Raw genomic sequence first — 17,871 nt, forward strand, 5'->3', positions numbered from 1 at the left:
AATAGACGCCTGTAATGCAAAATAGGTGCAATTTTAAATCATAATGAATGTCTTGCCTTGATTTATTCAATCATTGTTTTAATCTTATTATTCTGTTCGTTAAATAATTATAGATTTCCTGCACATGTGAACTGAATTAAAAGGTTTACGATAAAATATAATTGCCTCCATTTCGATGTTGAGATATTTAAATTAAACAATGTTGCAGATTATTATCTTTGCCATATACAGTATTATTCTGAAGTGATATTAGATCGCAATAATGCACAACAAGGTCAAAATTAAGATAACATACAAACAAAAAGATTGCTATGAATGGATCAAATTCTTTCTGTGACATGATATAAATTTTTAAGCTACTGATTTCTTCTCCCTTCGTTTATGGCATAACAGCCATGGATATAAGTGACCGATACATTATAAGAAGTAAAGATGTCCTGTACCATATAAGTATCGGCGCGAATGGCTTATTTCATATTATTAATTTGTTAAACGTAAAATTAAATCGAATTCGACACTTTTTATTGATAAACTGTATTTTGATCATCCGAATTCTTATACAAAAAAGAATTCTTTAATTTTTATTATAAAAAAATCAATTTAATTACATGGATCGGAATCAAGAATATGATGCAATAAGTTGGTATACTAATGGAAGGGTTCATTCAAAAGCGGTATTGCATTGCTTCGTTCAGAATTGAACTATTTTTATCATTGGCTATAGTTAATCCAATAAAAATTTAATTAGTAGGTTAGTTTATATTTGAATAATCGACGTTACTGGAATGGATTCAAATTAGATTATAATTTGAATAACTAATTCAAACAATGACGTGAATATTAATTAATTATATCCAAGACACCTAAAACTGAATCAATATTTCTAAAACAATATTTACAACTGATTGGCTAGCTTGTCATAAGGGAAATTTGCCCATCATTGCATTATTATGCAAGACATATTATGCAACATTGGATAAAAATGTAGAGAAATAAAACAATTTGCTAACTCCTGTCGAAAAAGAGAAAGTATTTGTCATTGCATCAATGAATGGTACATCAGTATAGTTACTATGTCGCCTTAGACAAAAATAAACTTGAAATAAAACAATCAATTTAGCTAATTAGACATTCTTTTAAGTATCTCTTGGCTCCACTTCAATTTACTAGTAAACAATTAAAAATCTATATCAAATCATTCGAGATATTCTAAGCACAAAGGGATGTTGGAATAACATTTTTTGCTTTATCATCCCTGTCGTATGAGCAGCATGAATTATTTATTTTCAATCCCATTAATTTTTTTTCATTCTCATTTTTTCATTTCTAAGAGCTTCAATCTACTGGATATTCACAACGACTGTAGAAGTGCCTCATAAGTTCCCTTAAAAATACCAAAACAAAAAGAGAGAGGTCCATCAGTATTTAACATTAGAAAATTATACATATCTACTTCTCAGATTAAGTGTATTGATCATCTTTGGTGTTGCGCAAAATCCCTCCTATTCTCTAAATTTTCAACTATTACATTATAATTATTCTACTGGTTTATTGGTAAAAAATTTAGAAATATGACACGAAAAAAAGTGCTTCCATTCTATCTGCTAATTACGATAATCATTATATCCAAGAATATTTTAACTCAGAGTCAAAAACTACATGAAAGACAAACGAAGAAGCTACTGCATCCATACGCACCAGGTGATCTTATGATTGGCAGTCTAATGAACATTGAAAGAGTTTATAACAGCCATGCCGATAAATACATTCCAAACTATGATGTTAAAATGAAAAGAGTATTGGCTATCATTTATAGTATTGAAATGGTCAACAAGAATAAGCATTTACTGCCTAATGTGAGCTTAGGCTACGATATGCGAGATTATTGTTCGTGTACCAGGGTTGCTTTAACTCAGTCGTTTGATTTTGTAAAGAGTTTTTCTGCAACTAATTGCGATGAAAAGTATTCACAGGATCATGCTGGTTCTGGAAATTCTAAGAATAAAACTAGTACCCACAATAATCTAATAGCAATTATGGGGACTGAAACAAGTAAGGATTCCATTGCCGTAGCAACGCTAATAGGTGATTATCATATTCCCATGGTTAGTTATTTTTCATCAAGTCATATTTTAAGTGATACAGTGCGTTTTAAGACATTCTTTCGTACAATACCATCGGATATTAATCAAGCTAAAGCACTTGTTAAACTCGTCAAATATTTTGGCTGGAATTATGTTGCGCTAGTGGCGGTTACCGATAGCTATGGTGACGCATTAGCAAGTTCATTTTCGGCTATGGCTTCAACAGTTGGCATCTGTATACCCATACATCGCATCATCTCTACTTTAGATGGCAAGAACCAGATTCGGAATATCGTTCAAGATATTGCTAAAAATGATAAAGTTAATGTCATCTTATTAATGGTGACTCTAACTGAAGCAAAGTTATTCATCGAGGAACTTTACAACCAAAATGTTACTGGTAAAACACTCGTCGGCTGCGACGCTTGGATAGGTGATAAGCTTTTGCGAATAGTGAACCATATTTATTTCGATCAGCAGGGTGTTATAGGTCTTACATTTTCGCCGAATTATATAGATGATTTCGAAAGATACCTAGCTAACATTAATTTATGCCAGCAAGATAATAATGTCTGGTTACAAGAATATCAGCGATGGAGAAACTGGGGAAATCCTCTTTCTCGCCACTGTAAACTTCCTCGAGTACCCAAAGTGAGAGTTAACTCTTCCTTGCTTGATGAATCAGCCGCTGGCAATATTATCGATGGAGTTTATGCAATTGCATACTCATTACATAAACTATTAAATTGTTCTACTCAATATTGTCCATATATTGATTTTCGACATTTTCCTAGAATGAAATTTATCAAGATCCTCCGTAAAATTACTTTCCCGGGATTAACAGCTAGCCGCTTCCGATTTGATATCAATGGCGATCGTTATACCGACTATTCCATCGCGAATATACAGAAACACCCAACTACAGGCAGATTCTATCTCCGAGCAGTGGGTCGGGTGGGTAATGACCTTCAAATTAAAGCCGATAAAGATAAGTTCGTTTGGAATTTTCCATTGAATGATAAAGATGAAATCGATAGTCATCCGAAATCGAGATGTAGTGAAGATTGCCAACCAGGAACCTACCGCGATGACATCGAAACTGGCGGTTGTTGTTGGAATTGCAAACCTTGTCCTGATAACTATTATTCTAATCAAACTAATTCTCCATTATGCCATGCATGTTTATTGGGTTTTAAATCAAACGCCAACAGATCTGAATGTATTAAAGTAAACATTACTAACTTAAGTCTACGCGATCCATTAGTTATTTTCTTATTTTCATTCCTTGTTGCTGCCGTTTTGCTTACGGCAATAATATGGATCATGATGTGCTACTATCGACATACACCAGTTGTGAAGGCATCCAATTTTCCACTCACCAACTTGCTCCTCTTTAGCCTAATGTGTATCTACATTGCACCGGCTGTCAACTTAATGCCACAGTCTAAAGTTACATGCACAGTAATGTCCTATTCATTTTCATTAGCATTATTGCTTACATTGGCAATCATAACAGCAAGAGCTCATCTTTTATCTCGATTATTTATTACTAAGCCTTGGCCAGCCGATCGAAATCGTCTCTTGAATTCAAATAAAGGTTATGTTGTACTTATTATAGGTGTAATGATTATAGCTGTTATTCTGCTAATATTTCTTAATTATATTGATCCATTATACGTTGAAAGATATATTTCACCAACCAATGTGGCCTATCCTTACTGTTATAGTAAGAATAGTCTTGGTGTGATGGTGTTTTCTGCGATACAGATTGTAATGGACTTATTATGCATCTATTATGCTTTCAAGATCCGTAAAATCCCAAGTAATTTTAACGAAGCAAGATACATCTTTTTCGCTTCGTTAATAATGTGTATGCTATTTATTACCGTTTTATCAGCAAGTTTTGTCGAGCATGGGCCTTATGAGACGGCTATCCAGGTGATTGGAGTCACACTTATTTCCCTAAGTACAACTCTTTGTATCTTTGCTCCCAAGATTTACGTTATCTATTATGATATGGAATTCAACGTTAAGAAAAATGCTATAGCAGCTATAGTTCAATATAGCTTTCAAGATAATATCTTCGGGTCACGAAATGCAAGTAGTGGATCTCAAAAATAAAACTATGGTTTGGACTATTGAATCTCAGGCAGAGTGCTATCAGCAATATGATAAAAAGTCAACATTGATGCATCTTAATTCTTCGTAAATTTATTGCATGTGTTTTGTCTTGTAGCTTTATGAATATTCTTTCGCAGCTATTCCTTATTGTTAGCTTTAAATGAGCAAGCGTACGCTTTAGGTGATTGCCTTCCTTATTAATGAAATTATTAATTTTTACTTGATCTACGATACTAATACCCATATTCACTTTCATACTGAGTTATTTGTGCCATAACGGTATTTTGTTTGTAAATATTACAGAATTCTTCTACTTGTTAAGTTTTAAACGGCACTTGTACTATCCATTCCTTCACGATTACTGTATATTCGTTACCCAGTAATTACTTCAGGTAGCAGTGATTATAGTAGTTTTTATGGCGGCTATGGGCTAATAGGGTTTCAAAAATGCGATAATTTTAAAACTTCATTATCCATCTTTACTAGATGAAATACGATTGCATATTATCTTGTGCTAATAACTGCTAATATTGAAGCTACGAGTATCTATTATACTTGTACATACGCGCATATATAGTATACGTACGATAAGAATATGTGTAGCTACTACATATGTATCGATTTCATAAAATAAAATTGATTAGCGCTGCGAAATACTGTAATCGTTGTTATTAATGAGTGCTGTAATAGGCCTAATCTAAAGTGCGGATGCTGTATCGGGTATGCGATATTTCGCTACAAGAGAATAATTTGTACAGAGTAGAGTTTAAGCTTAGATCGGTAAAATGATGTGGATTACTAAAGTCTTCCAGCAAACTGAAACATTCTACTCTGATAAAATATGTACAGTATGCAAAGTATCATGTGCATGGGTTTTACAGAGTAATTAGTTACGTATAACAAGCAACTTCTTATCCTGTTTTTTTTTAATCGATCTACTTTTCATTGGAAAATAACCATAACAATCATTTTCTCTTCTACACTTTTCCGGTTTTAGTCGATTTACTTTGAGCGAAAAATAAATCATGACAGCTATTTATACAGCTATAAACTGGAAATATTTTCATCACAAAATAATCATAACTTTACAATATACATATATCGGTATAGTTGGATTGACTAGTCGATTTCTGCTGCTATTGATTGAAAGAAAAAAATCATTATGGCCAGTTGAATTAGTGGCGAGATTTCTAATCATTAATTACTTATGTTAGGTTATTGTCAGAGTCATGTGAGCACGTAGATTATATTTTGGCTTGAAATAGTTCAATTGATACTAGTGTACTTCGTTAAAGGATATTTTAGCCATGTTTGGGCCCCGCAGTGTAGACTATGGACTACTAGAAGAAGACATGGACTGATCACTCTTGGACGGGCAGACGCTTTTGATCTCATCTCGTCAAAATATTGTGCCAAATACCTCGTTTTGACAGTACTTTAGTATAGAGACGATCGATTTTAAAAGGATTGATTTTTTTGTAAATGAAGTAATATTAAATTGAATTTTATTATCTATTACTCAATTCTGCTTGGAAAGAACTCTATAAGATCGCCGATGTTATTTAAATTAGTACTGGAGATTTTTAGAAAACAGACACGGAAGCTCCATCTACAACTGTAAGTAATCATTTTTCGATATTGACAAGTCTCATTTGGTAAGGAGAGTCCGTCTGTCCGAGGGAGTGGCCCGTCCCCGTGTACAGTACTATGTACTGTATTCTACAATGCACAGTACCACCTACTACAGTACTTACTATAGTAGTCACAACAGTCTGTTGAGTTAAGAAGAGTCTGTCTGTCCGAGGGGGTGGTCAGTCCCCGAGTACAGTACTACAGTATGTACATACTGTACTCCACAGTGCACAGTACCACCTTTTACAGTACTTACTGTAGTAATAACAACACTCAATGTTGAGTGGTAAGAAGAGTCCGTCTGTCCGATGGAGTGGTCAGTCTACATACAGTACTATGTACTGTATTCCACAGTGCACAGTACCACCTACTACAGTACTTACTGTAGTAGTAACAGCAGTATGTTGAGTAGTAAGAAGAGTCCGTCTGTCCGAGGGAGTGGTCAGTCCCCGCGTACAGTACTATGTACTGTATTCCATAGTGCACGCTACCGCCTTTTACAGTACAGTACTGTACTTACTGTAGTAGTAACAGCACTTAATGTTGAGTCGTAAGAAGAGTCCTTCTGTCCGAGGGAGTGGTCAGTACCCGCGTACAGTACTATGTACTGTATTCCACAGTGCACGCTACCGCCTTTTACAGTACTTACTGTAGTAGTTGTCATACTGTACTGTACTGTACAGTGTACAGTATATTGGCTAACTACCTTATAGATACAGTGTACACTATACACTGTACAGTAGTAGTAACAGCGTTCAATGTTCAGTACTATCAAACTGAGTGTCAGTACGGATTTTACAGCACTGTACTGTACTGTAGATCATTCATAAATGGGGATATAACGGTCAGTGATACTTTCATCATTTATGGACTTAAGAGCAAGTTTAACTTTCTAACTTTACCAGATTCAGATTTTTCAGAATCTCTCCATCAACCTAATATATCATTCAATTATAGCTTTACTGTATTTTTAAAGAAAAATATTGCCCGAAAGTGACAAAATGTTATGAAACAGTATGTACAGTGTACAGTGTACAGTCGGCTGGGTCGATGAAAATACTGTACACTGTAGGCTATTGCATCCTGTAATATTTCGTAAGCCTTCAGAAACGCCAAAAGGAATAGACTTGAAGTTGATAGAAAAGCTTTTGATGCATAAAAGGAATAGGCTACAGTATGATTAAGTCGCCATGGTTCGATCACCTACAGTCGGATGGATCGTACATAACGTGACCAGTTGACCATGGCTGCTTCTGCCATACCTTGCGTGCTTTAACGGACCGGCGTGGAAGGCACCAGCTGAAAGTCCATCTCATTCAAGAAGGCTCTTGGCTATTTCGGTATGAGGAAAGAGTGATGAAATTCTGTTTAGCCTTGAAGAATTGTCAAGTGGATTGGAGCTATTCTTCGACTAATTGATTCACTTATTTTTCTCATTGCAAGACAATTGACTGCAGTGGGTGCAGGGTGAAATCCAGACGTAGAAACCATGGCCGACTCGGAGCAATTTAGTTTTCCATCAGAGGAGAAAAAAGTTTTAAGTTTCTGGAAGCAAATTGATGCTTTTCAGTCTTGTTTAAGACAATCCAAGGATAAACCAAGGTGAAATAGCAATTGGATTAGGATATTGATTGTATGACTGTATTCGATGAGTCATAGATAGTGGATTACATGTTTTCATCAAATGATTCCTTTGTTCGATGGTAGAAGTACAACTTGAGTCGTTTCTAAAATTGTATTTAGGTACACGTTTTATGATGGACCACCATTTGCTACTGGCCTACCTCATTATGGTCATATCTTAGCCGGAACCATTAAGGTGAGCAGATAGTACGCATGCAGTACTATAGATTTTGCCTAGTTTTACATTCAGCAGTATTTTTCCAGCTAAATAAAGCTTTTGTTGTCAACGTCAGATGACAGAAGATGCAGTCAATACTTTCGATATCACTATCATGGCCTACACGTTGATTTGATACGAGTATGATAACGTTATCATAAATGTGTACTAATAGAATGCTTTACATTCGCTTTGATCTTATAGTAGTATCGTGTAATAGTAGACAGCATTACAATATAAAATGGTCAAATAGATTAGAGATAGAGAAATAAATTAGTCTATATTCAATAGCAGTAACAATCAACTGCAATTTAGAATGATATCTAAATCAATTAGGATATTGTTACGAGATACGCTCATCAAAGTGGCTTCCATGTCATACGAAGATTTGGTTGGGATTGTCATGGTTTGCCAATTGTAAGTCATTGAAATCAACTATCCTGAAGAATAACTCACAATGTTGAATCAATTAATCCTAACTGATGGGTATAGAATTTGCATTCAATAACCAATTTTTCTATATTGATCCATTGATACTTAGGAATACGAAATAGATAAACAGCTTGGAATCAAGGTTAGAAATGAAATGAGAGATACTAGCGAAAATTATCGACTATGAGTAGTAATTACATAAAGCAGTATACCGTAGTCAAAACTAACAGTGATAACATTTTCAGGGGCCGGATGATGTTGCAAAAATGGGCATTAAAGCTTACAATGATGAGTGTCGTAAAATTGTCATGAGATATTCTAGCGAATGGCAGGTAATTATTGCATCTATCTCATAAATAAATATATATCAGTGATAACGAATAAATGAGAGTTGATTGTCTTCACTAAATGTTTGTAGTAGTAACTCGTATAGTGTACATCGATATATATATGAGTATATCAGTTAGTTGACATCATGTTTTATGCCTTAAAACGCTATATAGACTATTGTTACTCGACTTGGTCGTTGGATTGATTTTGACCACGATTATAAGACATTATATCCATGGTATATGGAATCGATATGGTGGGTATTTAAACAGATATATTCGAAAGGCCTTGTATATCATGGTTACAAGGTTATGCCATTTTCTACGGCTTGTAATACTCCATTATCCAATTTTGAGTCCGGACAAAATTACAAAGATGTGAATGATCCTGCAGGTTTGTTCTAACGGATATCATATTGAAACCATTATAATTATCAAGGAGCAGTGAATTTCCTCCACAGATGTGCTATTCTTACGCTACATATATCATTCGAATACAAATGAAACTCACATAATGCATTCTTCCACCATAGTTATTGTCTCGTTCCCTCTTGATGAAGATCCTAATATCAGGATAATTGCTTGGACAACCACGCCATGGACGTTGCCGAGCAATTTGGCGTTGTGTGTTAACGCAAAATTGGACTACGTGAAAATACGTGATAATGCTACAGAAAATGTATACATTATGATGGAAGCAAGATTGGGTACATTATACAAAACCGATAAGGAATATACTATATTAGATAGGTATGTCTATTGTGTTTTGTTTAATATTTTAAACTGTACTTGAAGATGCCATGTTATGCATAGTGGTCGTTCACAGCGTGTTGTTAGTCACTTTTTATTTTGTTCTCTGATCAAGGTTCACTGGAGATGCCCTGCAAGGTAAAACCTATAAGCCGCTATTCCCTTACTTCGAATCGGTAATTACAATTTTTTATTATCATAGCAATAGGTTGGTAGAACGTTTAAAACCGTCATAAATTGTTAATGCCAAAGTATATTATAATTTGATTTATTGTGTCATTATTCAGATGAAAGAACAGGGCGCTTTTGTCATATATTGCGATGATTATGTTACTGACGATAGCGGAACTGGAGTTGTTCATCAAGCTCCATTCTTTGGCGAGGTTAGAATAATGATGCATATCTTAATTGCGAAACAATTTCTAATTTTTATCTATCAACGTTACTTAATTACATTAAATCTTATCCTCACAGGACGATTATCGAGCAGCGATGAATTTTGGCGTTATCAAGAAAGGTGGTAAAGTTGTTTGCCCCGTTGATCCTAGCGGAAAATTTACTGATGAAGTACCAGATTTTCAAGGATTACATGTTAAGGTATTAGATATTAACCTAAGAAAGATAAACTGAATGGAAGTTTTTGCATAACAGAACACACATCATAAGTAGCTTTTACTTGTATCTTGACAGGATGCTGATAAATTGATAATCAAAAAGCTAAAAGAGCTTGGTCGCTTAGTTCACCAGAGTGTTTGTAAGCATAGTTATCCCTTCTGCTGGAGGTCAGTGGACATCGCTTTTTTAGGACTATTTGTCAAGACAAGCAATCATTTTCTTCCGTTGACATTTGTCAATTCTGTAACGCATTTTATATCTAATACTACCAATAGGTCTGATACACCGCTGATTTATAAAGCTGTACCAAGTTGGTTTATTAGAGTCGAAGATATTATTGATGGTTTATTGAAAAACAATGCTAAATGTTATTGGTATGGGTATAAACTGTTGCTGTTTTGGTTACAAACAGTTGGTCGCTATTTAGTCTCAAACGTATTGAAACAATAAAGGGATAATACTAATTATAGAACGGATCACATATTTACATTATAGGGTACCAGAATTTGTGAAAGAAAAGAGATTCTATAATTGGCTTAAAGGTGCGTGTGACTGGAATTTTTCTCGTAATCGTTATTGGGGAACGCCGATTCCATTATGGGTCAGTGAAGATATGCAAGAGGTAGGCGATATCATGACACTTCCACAATTGATCTTTTTTCGACATTACTTTTACCGGGGATTTCCTTTAGCATCAGCTACAATTTATTACATACTTTTTTATTAGGTCGTTTGTGTGGGGTCTATCGACGAATTAGAAAAGCTTTCTGGTGTCCGCCTTACAGACTTGCATAGAGAAAAGTTAGTTATTTTGATCATTTATACTAATAGTATTAGCATTAATTTTACTTAATTGATCACTTTATCATCTAGCGTTGATAAGGTCACCATACCTTCTAAAACCGGTAAAGGTGTCTTACGACGGATTACTGAAGTATTCGATTGTTGGTTTGAAAGTGGAAGGTAAGATATTCTTTCATTTACTACCGGTATTAATCACTGTTTCTTATGATATTTATTTTTATATATATATGTATACTAATCGTTTATTAAAATTACCTATTCAGTATGCCATACGCTCAAAATCACTATCCTTTCGAAAATAAAGAGGACTTTGAATCTTGCTTTCCTGCTGATTTTATCGCTGAAGGAATTGATCAGACTCGGGGCTGGTTTGTTATTAAATTACGTTTGAAATATGATTCTCTTACTTGAGGTCAGATTAACAATTTCTGCTATAATTTAGGTTTTATACATTGCTCGTCATATCGGTTGCTATGTTTGATAAGCCGCCTTACAAAAACTTGATTGTCAACGGGCTTGTTCTCGCTGCGTATGTATATATATTACATTAAAAACATTCGATTTGATTTTGTAATTTTATTTCGCTGTTATTGGATTCATATAGATCCTAACTGTCTTGTTATAATCGATTTAGGGATGGCCGTAAAATGAGCAAACGGCTAAAGAATTATCCCAATCCTGAAATAATTGTGTCTAATTATGGAGCTGACGCATTACGGTTATTGATACTTTCATGTGTTGAAATAGTATTCTCTTTCGTCGTAAATTAACCAATTTTCCTTTAATGATCTTATTGTAGCCTGTACCTGATTAATTCTCCAGTTGTAAGAGGAGAAACACTTAAATTTCAAGAACGTGGTGTCAAAGATATTATCAAGGATGTTTTCTTGCCTTGGTTAAATGCATTTAGATTCTTAAGTCAAAACATTAAGCAGTGGGAACAAGTATGTCAACTTGTCAAAATAACACGTATAGATTCAATGCATATGGATTTGAAAATGATATATCAAAATTTGATACATACGTAAATAATGCTGTCAATAAATTGACATACATACTTCATATTGTTTGACTTGTTAAGACCAACGGTGGCAAGTTTGTATTCAATGAAAATACATTCAGTGGTTCGGAAAATTCGAAAGATAAATGGATATTATCTTTCACACAATCCTTAAATCAATTTGTTCGAAAAGAAATGGAAGGTAACTTTTAAAACATGTTAACGGCATGACCTTATTAATTATACGGATGGCTAAATGATCGTTGTTATGTTATATCAAAGCATATAGGCTTTATACTGTTATACCGCGTTTGGTAAGATATTTTGATCAATTAACAAACTGGTACATCCGATTCAACCGAAAGAGAATCAAGGTAAGCCAAATTGTATTATACTTGGGTATTTGTCGTTGATGATAGTATGCAACCTGTAAATTAAATTTTTATCAGGGTGAGGCCGACCAAAGCAGCTGTCATTCCGCTCTCCAGACTTTGTATTCAGTTATTTATACCATCAACAGATTAATGGTAAGATTCCAATGTATAAGCATGAATCGAATTGATAGCGTTATTCTGAAATATTGTCATTAACCTGCAGGCATCCTTTACTCCCTTTTTTACCGAACACATACATCAAAATATGAGGCAATGGCTTGCCGTTGAGTCCATAAAGGATATCAACACCGATTCTGTTCACTTTTTAATGATACCTCAAGTCAAAGAAAGTCTCATCGATCATGAAATTGAAAGATCCGTTGCTAGGATGCAGGCTGTAATTGAATTGGGTCGTGTCATTCGCGATAGAAAGGCTCTACCGATAAAAGTATATCAGCGATTATTTATTTTGCTTTTAAAATTACTGAAATAGGATTGATTTGAGATTGGAAGTTAATCATACCTTTTATTTTCGTAGTACCCTTTGCCGGAGTTAATTGTTATACATAAAGAAAAACAGTACTTGAACGACGTTCTGTCCCTCCAAGATTATATTCTCGAGGTTGACTTCTTTACCTAGTTTATTGATGTGTATTTTTAAGTATGACTGTTACGCTAACGAGACTGATGATAAAATGTGACAGGAACTGAATGTGAGGGACTTGGTGTTGTCTTCGGAGAAAGAAAAATATGGTATCCGACTCCGTGCTGAACCTGATAATCAACTTCTTGGTAAAAGATTAAAAGGGTCCTTTAAAACAGTGTCAGCAGCTATAAAAGGTTAGCTTAACTTGACCTGTTGCTGATATTTTACTATTTTATTAGTATTATAGAGACATGGCGAGTAATTTTCTGTTTGAATAATATAGAGTTAAAAGACCATGACATTGCTGAGTTACAAGAGAAAGGCGAATTGGTTGTTAATGGACATACTGTTACCATTGATGAGATTAAGGTATTATCCTGTACTATGCAATTTTGTTATTATTTTACAAATATCACTTGTTATAGCTGATATTACCGTAATCGACATGCTTGCGTTATTAGATCGCGTATACCGTAGACAAGGAGCACAAGATAGATGAGACAGCGTATGAGGCCCATTCAGATAATGATGTAAGGGTTACAAATATTAAGTTATACGTATTTTCCTTTGTGACTGAATTATGATCCTCATTAGGTCCTAGTGTTGATCAATGTTACACCAGATGAAACAATGTTAAACGAAGGTTTTGCTAGAGAAGTTGTAAATCGTATCCAAAAGCTTAGAAAAAAGGTGATCGCTTTCTTCTAAATTCTTGTTTCTCGATATCTGTATATTGACAATAATGCTGAAATATGATAACCATAACAGGCTGGATTACAACCTTCAAATGACGTAACAGTGTTTTATGAAACACCAAAGTCCAATGAAGAAAACCAAAGCTTCTTAAAAGTCATTACTGAATACAAAAATTATATTGAAAATGCCATCAAACAGCCTGTAACACATGGCTTTGCTCGATCTGATGATAATATAATAATTCAGGATACTGAAGTCAAGGTATGAATGGATGAAAGGAATGCTAATGGTTTCCAGTTGTATGTGTTGTAAACTAACCATTTTGATTTTATTTACGTAGATAAAGAATTATACCATTCAATTACAAGTTGTTAAAGGTCATACGAATTAATCTACGTATCATGTACTCGAAGAACGTTGATTGTCCTGGCGTTTAAACAGTATTAACATTTAATTAATTGTTAGCAGTATCATTTTTCCTGTACCACTGTATACTTTTGTTTTATCTATATTTCACAACTGATAATGGCAATTTCTTCTTATTTGAAAATAGCTATTCTATTTTTTTGTGGCTTTGATGGCACAGGAATCAATCTATAAACTTACTAAAATGATTTATTACTATCATGGTGATAATACAATGCGTTTTATATTTGCTCCAGCTCTCGGAAATACTACCCGTAACTCACGTTGTAATCGTTTAGTTTACTTGTTAGAGATGATGATGTAGTTGTATTATTATGATATAATTATGAAATTTGATTATAGGGAATTGATGAAAGGGAGATAGATTTTCATCTTATTGAAATCGTAATTTAGGCCAATAAAATATGATTACTATATTACATGCTGGTTAGCTGATTATTGATCAATTATATTATCGTCCTATAATCTTTATTACGCGTAACAAATCAGATTACAGAATCATTTTCGAATTAGGTTGTGATTTGTATTTATTGAAAACTGAAGGTCAGTTAAAATTTTACAGTACATTTTTAAAGAGCTGGAATCAAAATGATACAAAACAAGGATAACTTTATTCCTAGCTTATAGCAAAAAAGTAATTATTTAATATTTGCTCGCAGTACATTTGTCATTTTCAAAATTAATTTCTTCATGAAAGCAAATAGTTTGCAATTAAAGGTACTTTCGAAATTGATCGGTCATTTGACGTAGGATGCTTTTATTCAGGCAGTGGGAATTCAGGTGCATCTTCCAAGGCGGATAAATCAGTATCTATACTTTGTCTTAATATTAGCATAGCTACCGTATGCAAGTTATTAACTGTCCTTCGAACTTCACGCAGATTTTGGATAGCCTAAAAATACAAATTTGATAAATCTTAGTGACTACTATCTGAATTGTCATGATTAACTATTAGCCAATGGCCATTGCTACAACTAAACTAGGAACATTTTGAGCTCGTAATCCTAGTATAATGAATAGTTATTGCTAGGTTCTTGGGGAAATATTAATTTAAAACATCAGATATGTATGTATTGGCTATTTATTTTATCTTCTAGATACATATCGTAATAAATTATGTAGAGTTTTGTAATGAACTATAAGGAGACCGTTTATTTTATTTACGTTATATGTTGTTATGGCCAATAACAAACATGGTAACTAACATGATTCTAATAATGCCGTACAGCAATTAAGCTGCCATAGTATTTAATTTTCTGATATATGTGAACATGCATTAGGCGCTATATGTGCAAAACTATCTCCAGAGGCTTCAATAGAAATTTTATAAAAACTGGCATTACCGATTTTATAACAAACCGGCAAAAATTATCCCTATTAATATCAAATTCTCCGTATCTTCGACAACTTACATGGTTATCTAGGGAATTCACCAACTGATTATAATTACTTTGTAGATCAGGCAAATGATGCAATGAAGCAGGATCAATTTTTACTAAATGCTGTATTGTATGGATATATTGGTACAGTTTAATACCATATTGCTTAAGGTTATCCATATCTTTCGTAATCTGCAAAAAAAAAATTATAGGAAGAGCATTTTAGTCTCGAATGCCCAAAATTCTTATCACCATTGTATGTAAGCAACACATAAATTAACATTAAAATCCTGTCTAAATTAATTATTATAATTACACAGTCGATTGCAATCAAGAATTTATTGACCTGTCACGCAGCTCTTTATATAAATCAGGAAAAAATGTATTATTATAATATGAAATATGTCGAGATTTTATACGTTTTAAGGCATGTGGTATCAAATTGAAATGCTTGGTTTTCTGTTTAGTATTTAATACTCTATTGAAGGCTAAAAGGATTACGGTACTTTGTAGTTAGTGCTAATGAGAACAGTTAAGAAGCAGCTATTTCCGTTCAGATAGCCATCTAGGGTTAATATTAGCTAGATATCGCATGCATCAGTATTATTGTAGACATTGAGATCTTTAAAGTGATGCGAATATGAACATTAATTAAGAATATTTCTTAATTAACAATTATCGCTAACTGCAGGTTGTACCATGCTAACAAAAAACTATAGGACAATACTAGCTAGATATCTATGCCACTTATTTATATGTCTGTATAATCTAGAAATGTTGGATTTTGGTAAATACAAAGAGTCTACAGTAATGTTAAAAGAGGTGTTTGAAAACTAATTGACAATTTTTAATAGGTTTTAAGAGGAAGTACTTATATCTGTCTTGGCAATCAATGTAAGCAAGTAACAGCTGTAAAATACTATCAAGTATATGCAGACATTGTTCTACGAACTGCTCGATTTTATAAATTCGTGAACCGGAGGGATTTAAAAGAAATATGAGTATATTAAGAATCAATTAAGATACTTAACAATTAATTCTATTGGCGAGCTTGTCATTATCATTATCGCCAAAATAATGCATCTGATTAATCAATATTAGCTAGACGAGACTATAATACACATTTGGAATTAAGAAATGAATGATCTAGATATTTTATAACGTAAGATCGGGCATATAATACAGACTTTTAGATTTTGATGAATTTAAAGTCCAAGGTATAAATTTTACATACTGTAGTTACAGTAAAGCGAAAAGTAAATTCTACCTCTTGTCATATTACGGCCATAAAATAGATCAAAGTGCTGGTGCATCTGATTAGTCAGTATTAGGCTATTAGCTAGACAAGTCTACAAAGTATACTCTGAATTATATTCATCTAGATATTTTTGTAAAGTAGGTTCGATCGTGTCTTACGGGCTTTTAGATTTTAGACAATTTAAAAGTCTAAGGTACAATTTTAGCATATTACAGTAATAATAAAGCAAAGATGAAATTGAATTTACCCTTGCCATATTGCTATATATTACAGTGTATTACATCTTGATTGTGTAATAATAATTTGATACGTACATTTAAGCCATTTAGGCTATTCATCCACAATGTTCATGATATGGTTGTGATATATTAATACTGTACTTGTTAAATATAGTAGGTTGCGAATATACAATGATTTCTTCTTACAGTACGTTGTTACCAATCTTATTTGGTTAAGGCTAAGATGGATTTGATAGCTTCTACATTCTACAATCTGTTCTATACTTAAAAGCTTACTTTGTATAAGTATGGAATTAATTACTATGTTTAATTACAATTTACACTTCTAAATATTCTTTTGGATATTGCAATATGCAATATTTTACACTGTGAGTGCAGACGGCGCACGTCTAAAAGCTGCCATATTTTCAATCAATAAATCAATTATTGGTAGTCATTACAATTTACAGAGCTTTGTGTATTCTCAGCTCTTTGCTTCAGTGAATAATTTGGAGTAACCCGAATCTTATATACGGTTGATTGTATTAGCTCAAGTTAGTTCATACACAACTCATGCTATGACCTTAAAACATACTAAAACGTTAATGTATATGATTAATCAAGATTAGGTAGACAAGTCTACAAAGCACATTCTAAATTAATAAATGAATGAAGTAGATATTTTTATAAAACAGGATCGGCCATATCATGCAGGATTTTAGATTTTGGTCAATTTCAATATCAAAGGTATAATGTTTTTTGTATACTGCAATAATAAAGCAGGAGCAATTTGAATTAGCCGTCCATACTGTGACTTTAATTAAAATATACGTATACGAAAGTGTTTATGTATCTGATTAATCAGTATTAGCTAGGCAAGTCTATAAAGAAATTTCTGAATCATATTAAATTAGATATTTTTATAAAGCAGGATCGGCCGTGTCCGACGAGCATTTAGATTTTTGTAAATTAAAAAATTTAAGATATTATGATCTTTTTTCATACTGTAGCAATAATAAACCAGAGAGCAAATTGAATTTGCCTTACCATAATATAACCTTAAAATATATCTACTCGCAAGAGCAAGGGTTCGAAGGTGAAATGCAGACTGTAGCTAATGAAAAAAATCTAAGCAGCAACTACTATCCTATTTTAAATTATACGTACTTGGGCTTCATCGTAATCAACGTATTCATCAATGAAGAATTTCTTAGCCTCCTCCTGCTTGAATGGCATCATATGCATCTTTCGTTGTGCTTGTAATTTT

At 33.3% G+C, this 17,871-nt stretch overlaps 2 protein-coding genes across 2 annotated transcripts; both read left to right on the forward strand.

Annotated features, from left to right (window-relative positions):
* Window positions 1–1,724: 1,724 nt before the first annotated feature.
* TRIADDRAFT_25328 (uncharacterized protein) lies at window positions 1,725–4,205 on the forward strand (the record flags this gene model as incomplete). Its single annotated transcript, XM_002112630.1, has 2 exons — window positions 1,725–1,983; window positions 2,032–4,205. The coding sequence occupies 2 exons, from the start codon at window positions 1,725–1,727 to the stop codon at window positions 4,203–4,205; spliced, it is 2,433 nt and encodes an 810-aa protein (XP_002112666.1).
* A 3,121-nt stretch (window positions 4,206–7,326) lies between these two features.
* Window positions 7,327–13,590, forward strand: TRIADDRAFT_25814 (uncharacterized protein; the record flags this gene model as incomplete). Its single annotated transcript, XM_002112631.1, has 29 exons — window positions 7,327–7,439; window positions 7,581–7,656; window positions 8,014–8,094; window positions 8,219–8,251; window positions 8,355–8,441; window positions 8,613–8,832; window positions 8,972–9,188; window positions 9,304–9,364; window positions 9,476–9,571; window positions 9,663–9,785; window positions 9,879–9,970; window positions 10,079–10,183; window positions 10,299–10,425; window positions 10,531–10,604; window positions 10,677–10,766; window positions 10,871–10,975; window positions 11,050–11,136; window positions 11,242–11,325; window positions 11,407–11,551; window positions 11,689–11,809; window positions 11,890–11,981; window positions 12,057–12,134; window positions 12,205–12,429; window positions 12,520–12,603; window positions 12,686–12,821; window positions 12,911–12,996; window positions 13,089–13,157; window positions 13,222–13,317; window positions 13,396–13,590. The coding sequence occupies 29 exons, from the start codon at window positions 7,327–7,329 to the stop codon at window positions 13,588–13,590; spliced, it is 3,198 nt and encodes a 1,065-aa protein (XP_002112667.1).
* Between the last annotated feature and the right edge of the window lie 4,281 nt (window positions 13,591–17,871).

Source organism: Trichoplax adhaerens, genomic scaffold (genome assembly GCF_000150275.1).
Source record: "Trichoplax adhaerens TRIADscaffold_5 genomic scaffold, whole genome shotgun sequence".
NCBI lineage: Eukaryota > Metazoa > Placozoa > Uniplacotomia > Trichoplacea > Trichoplacidae > Trichoplax > Trichoplax adhaerens.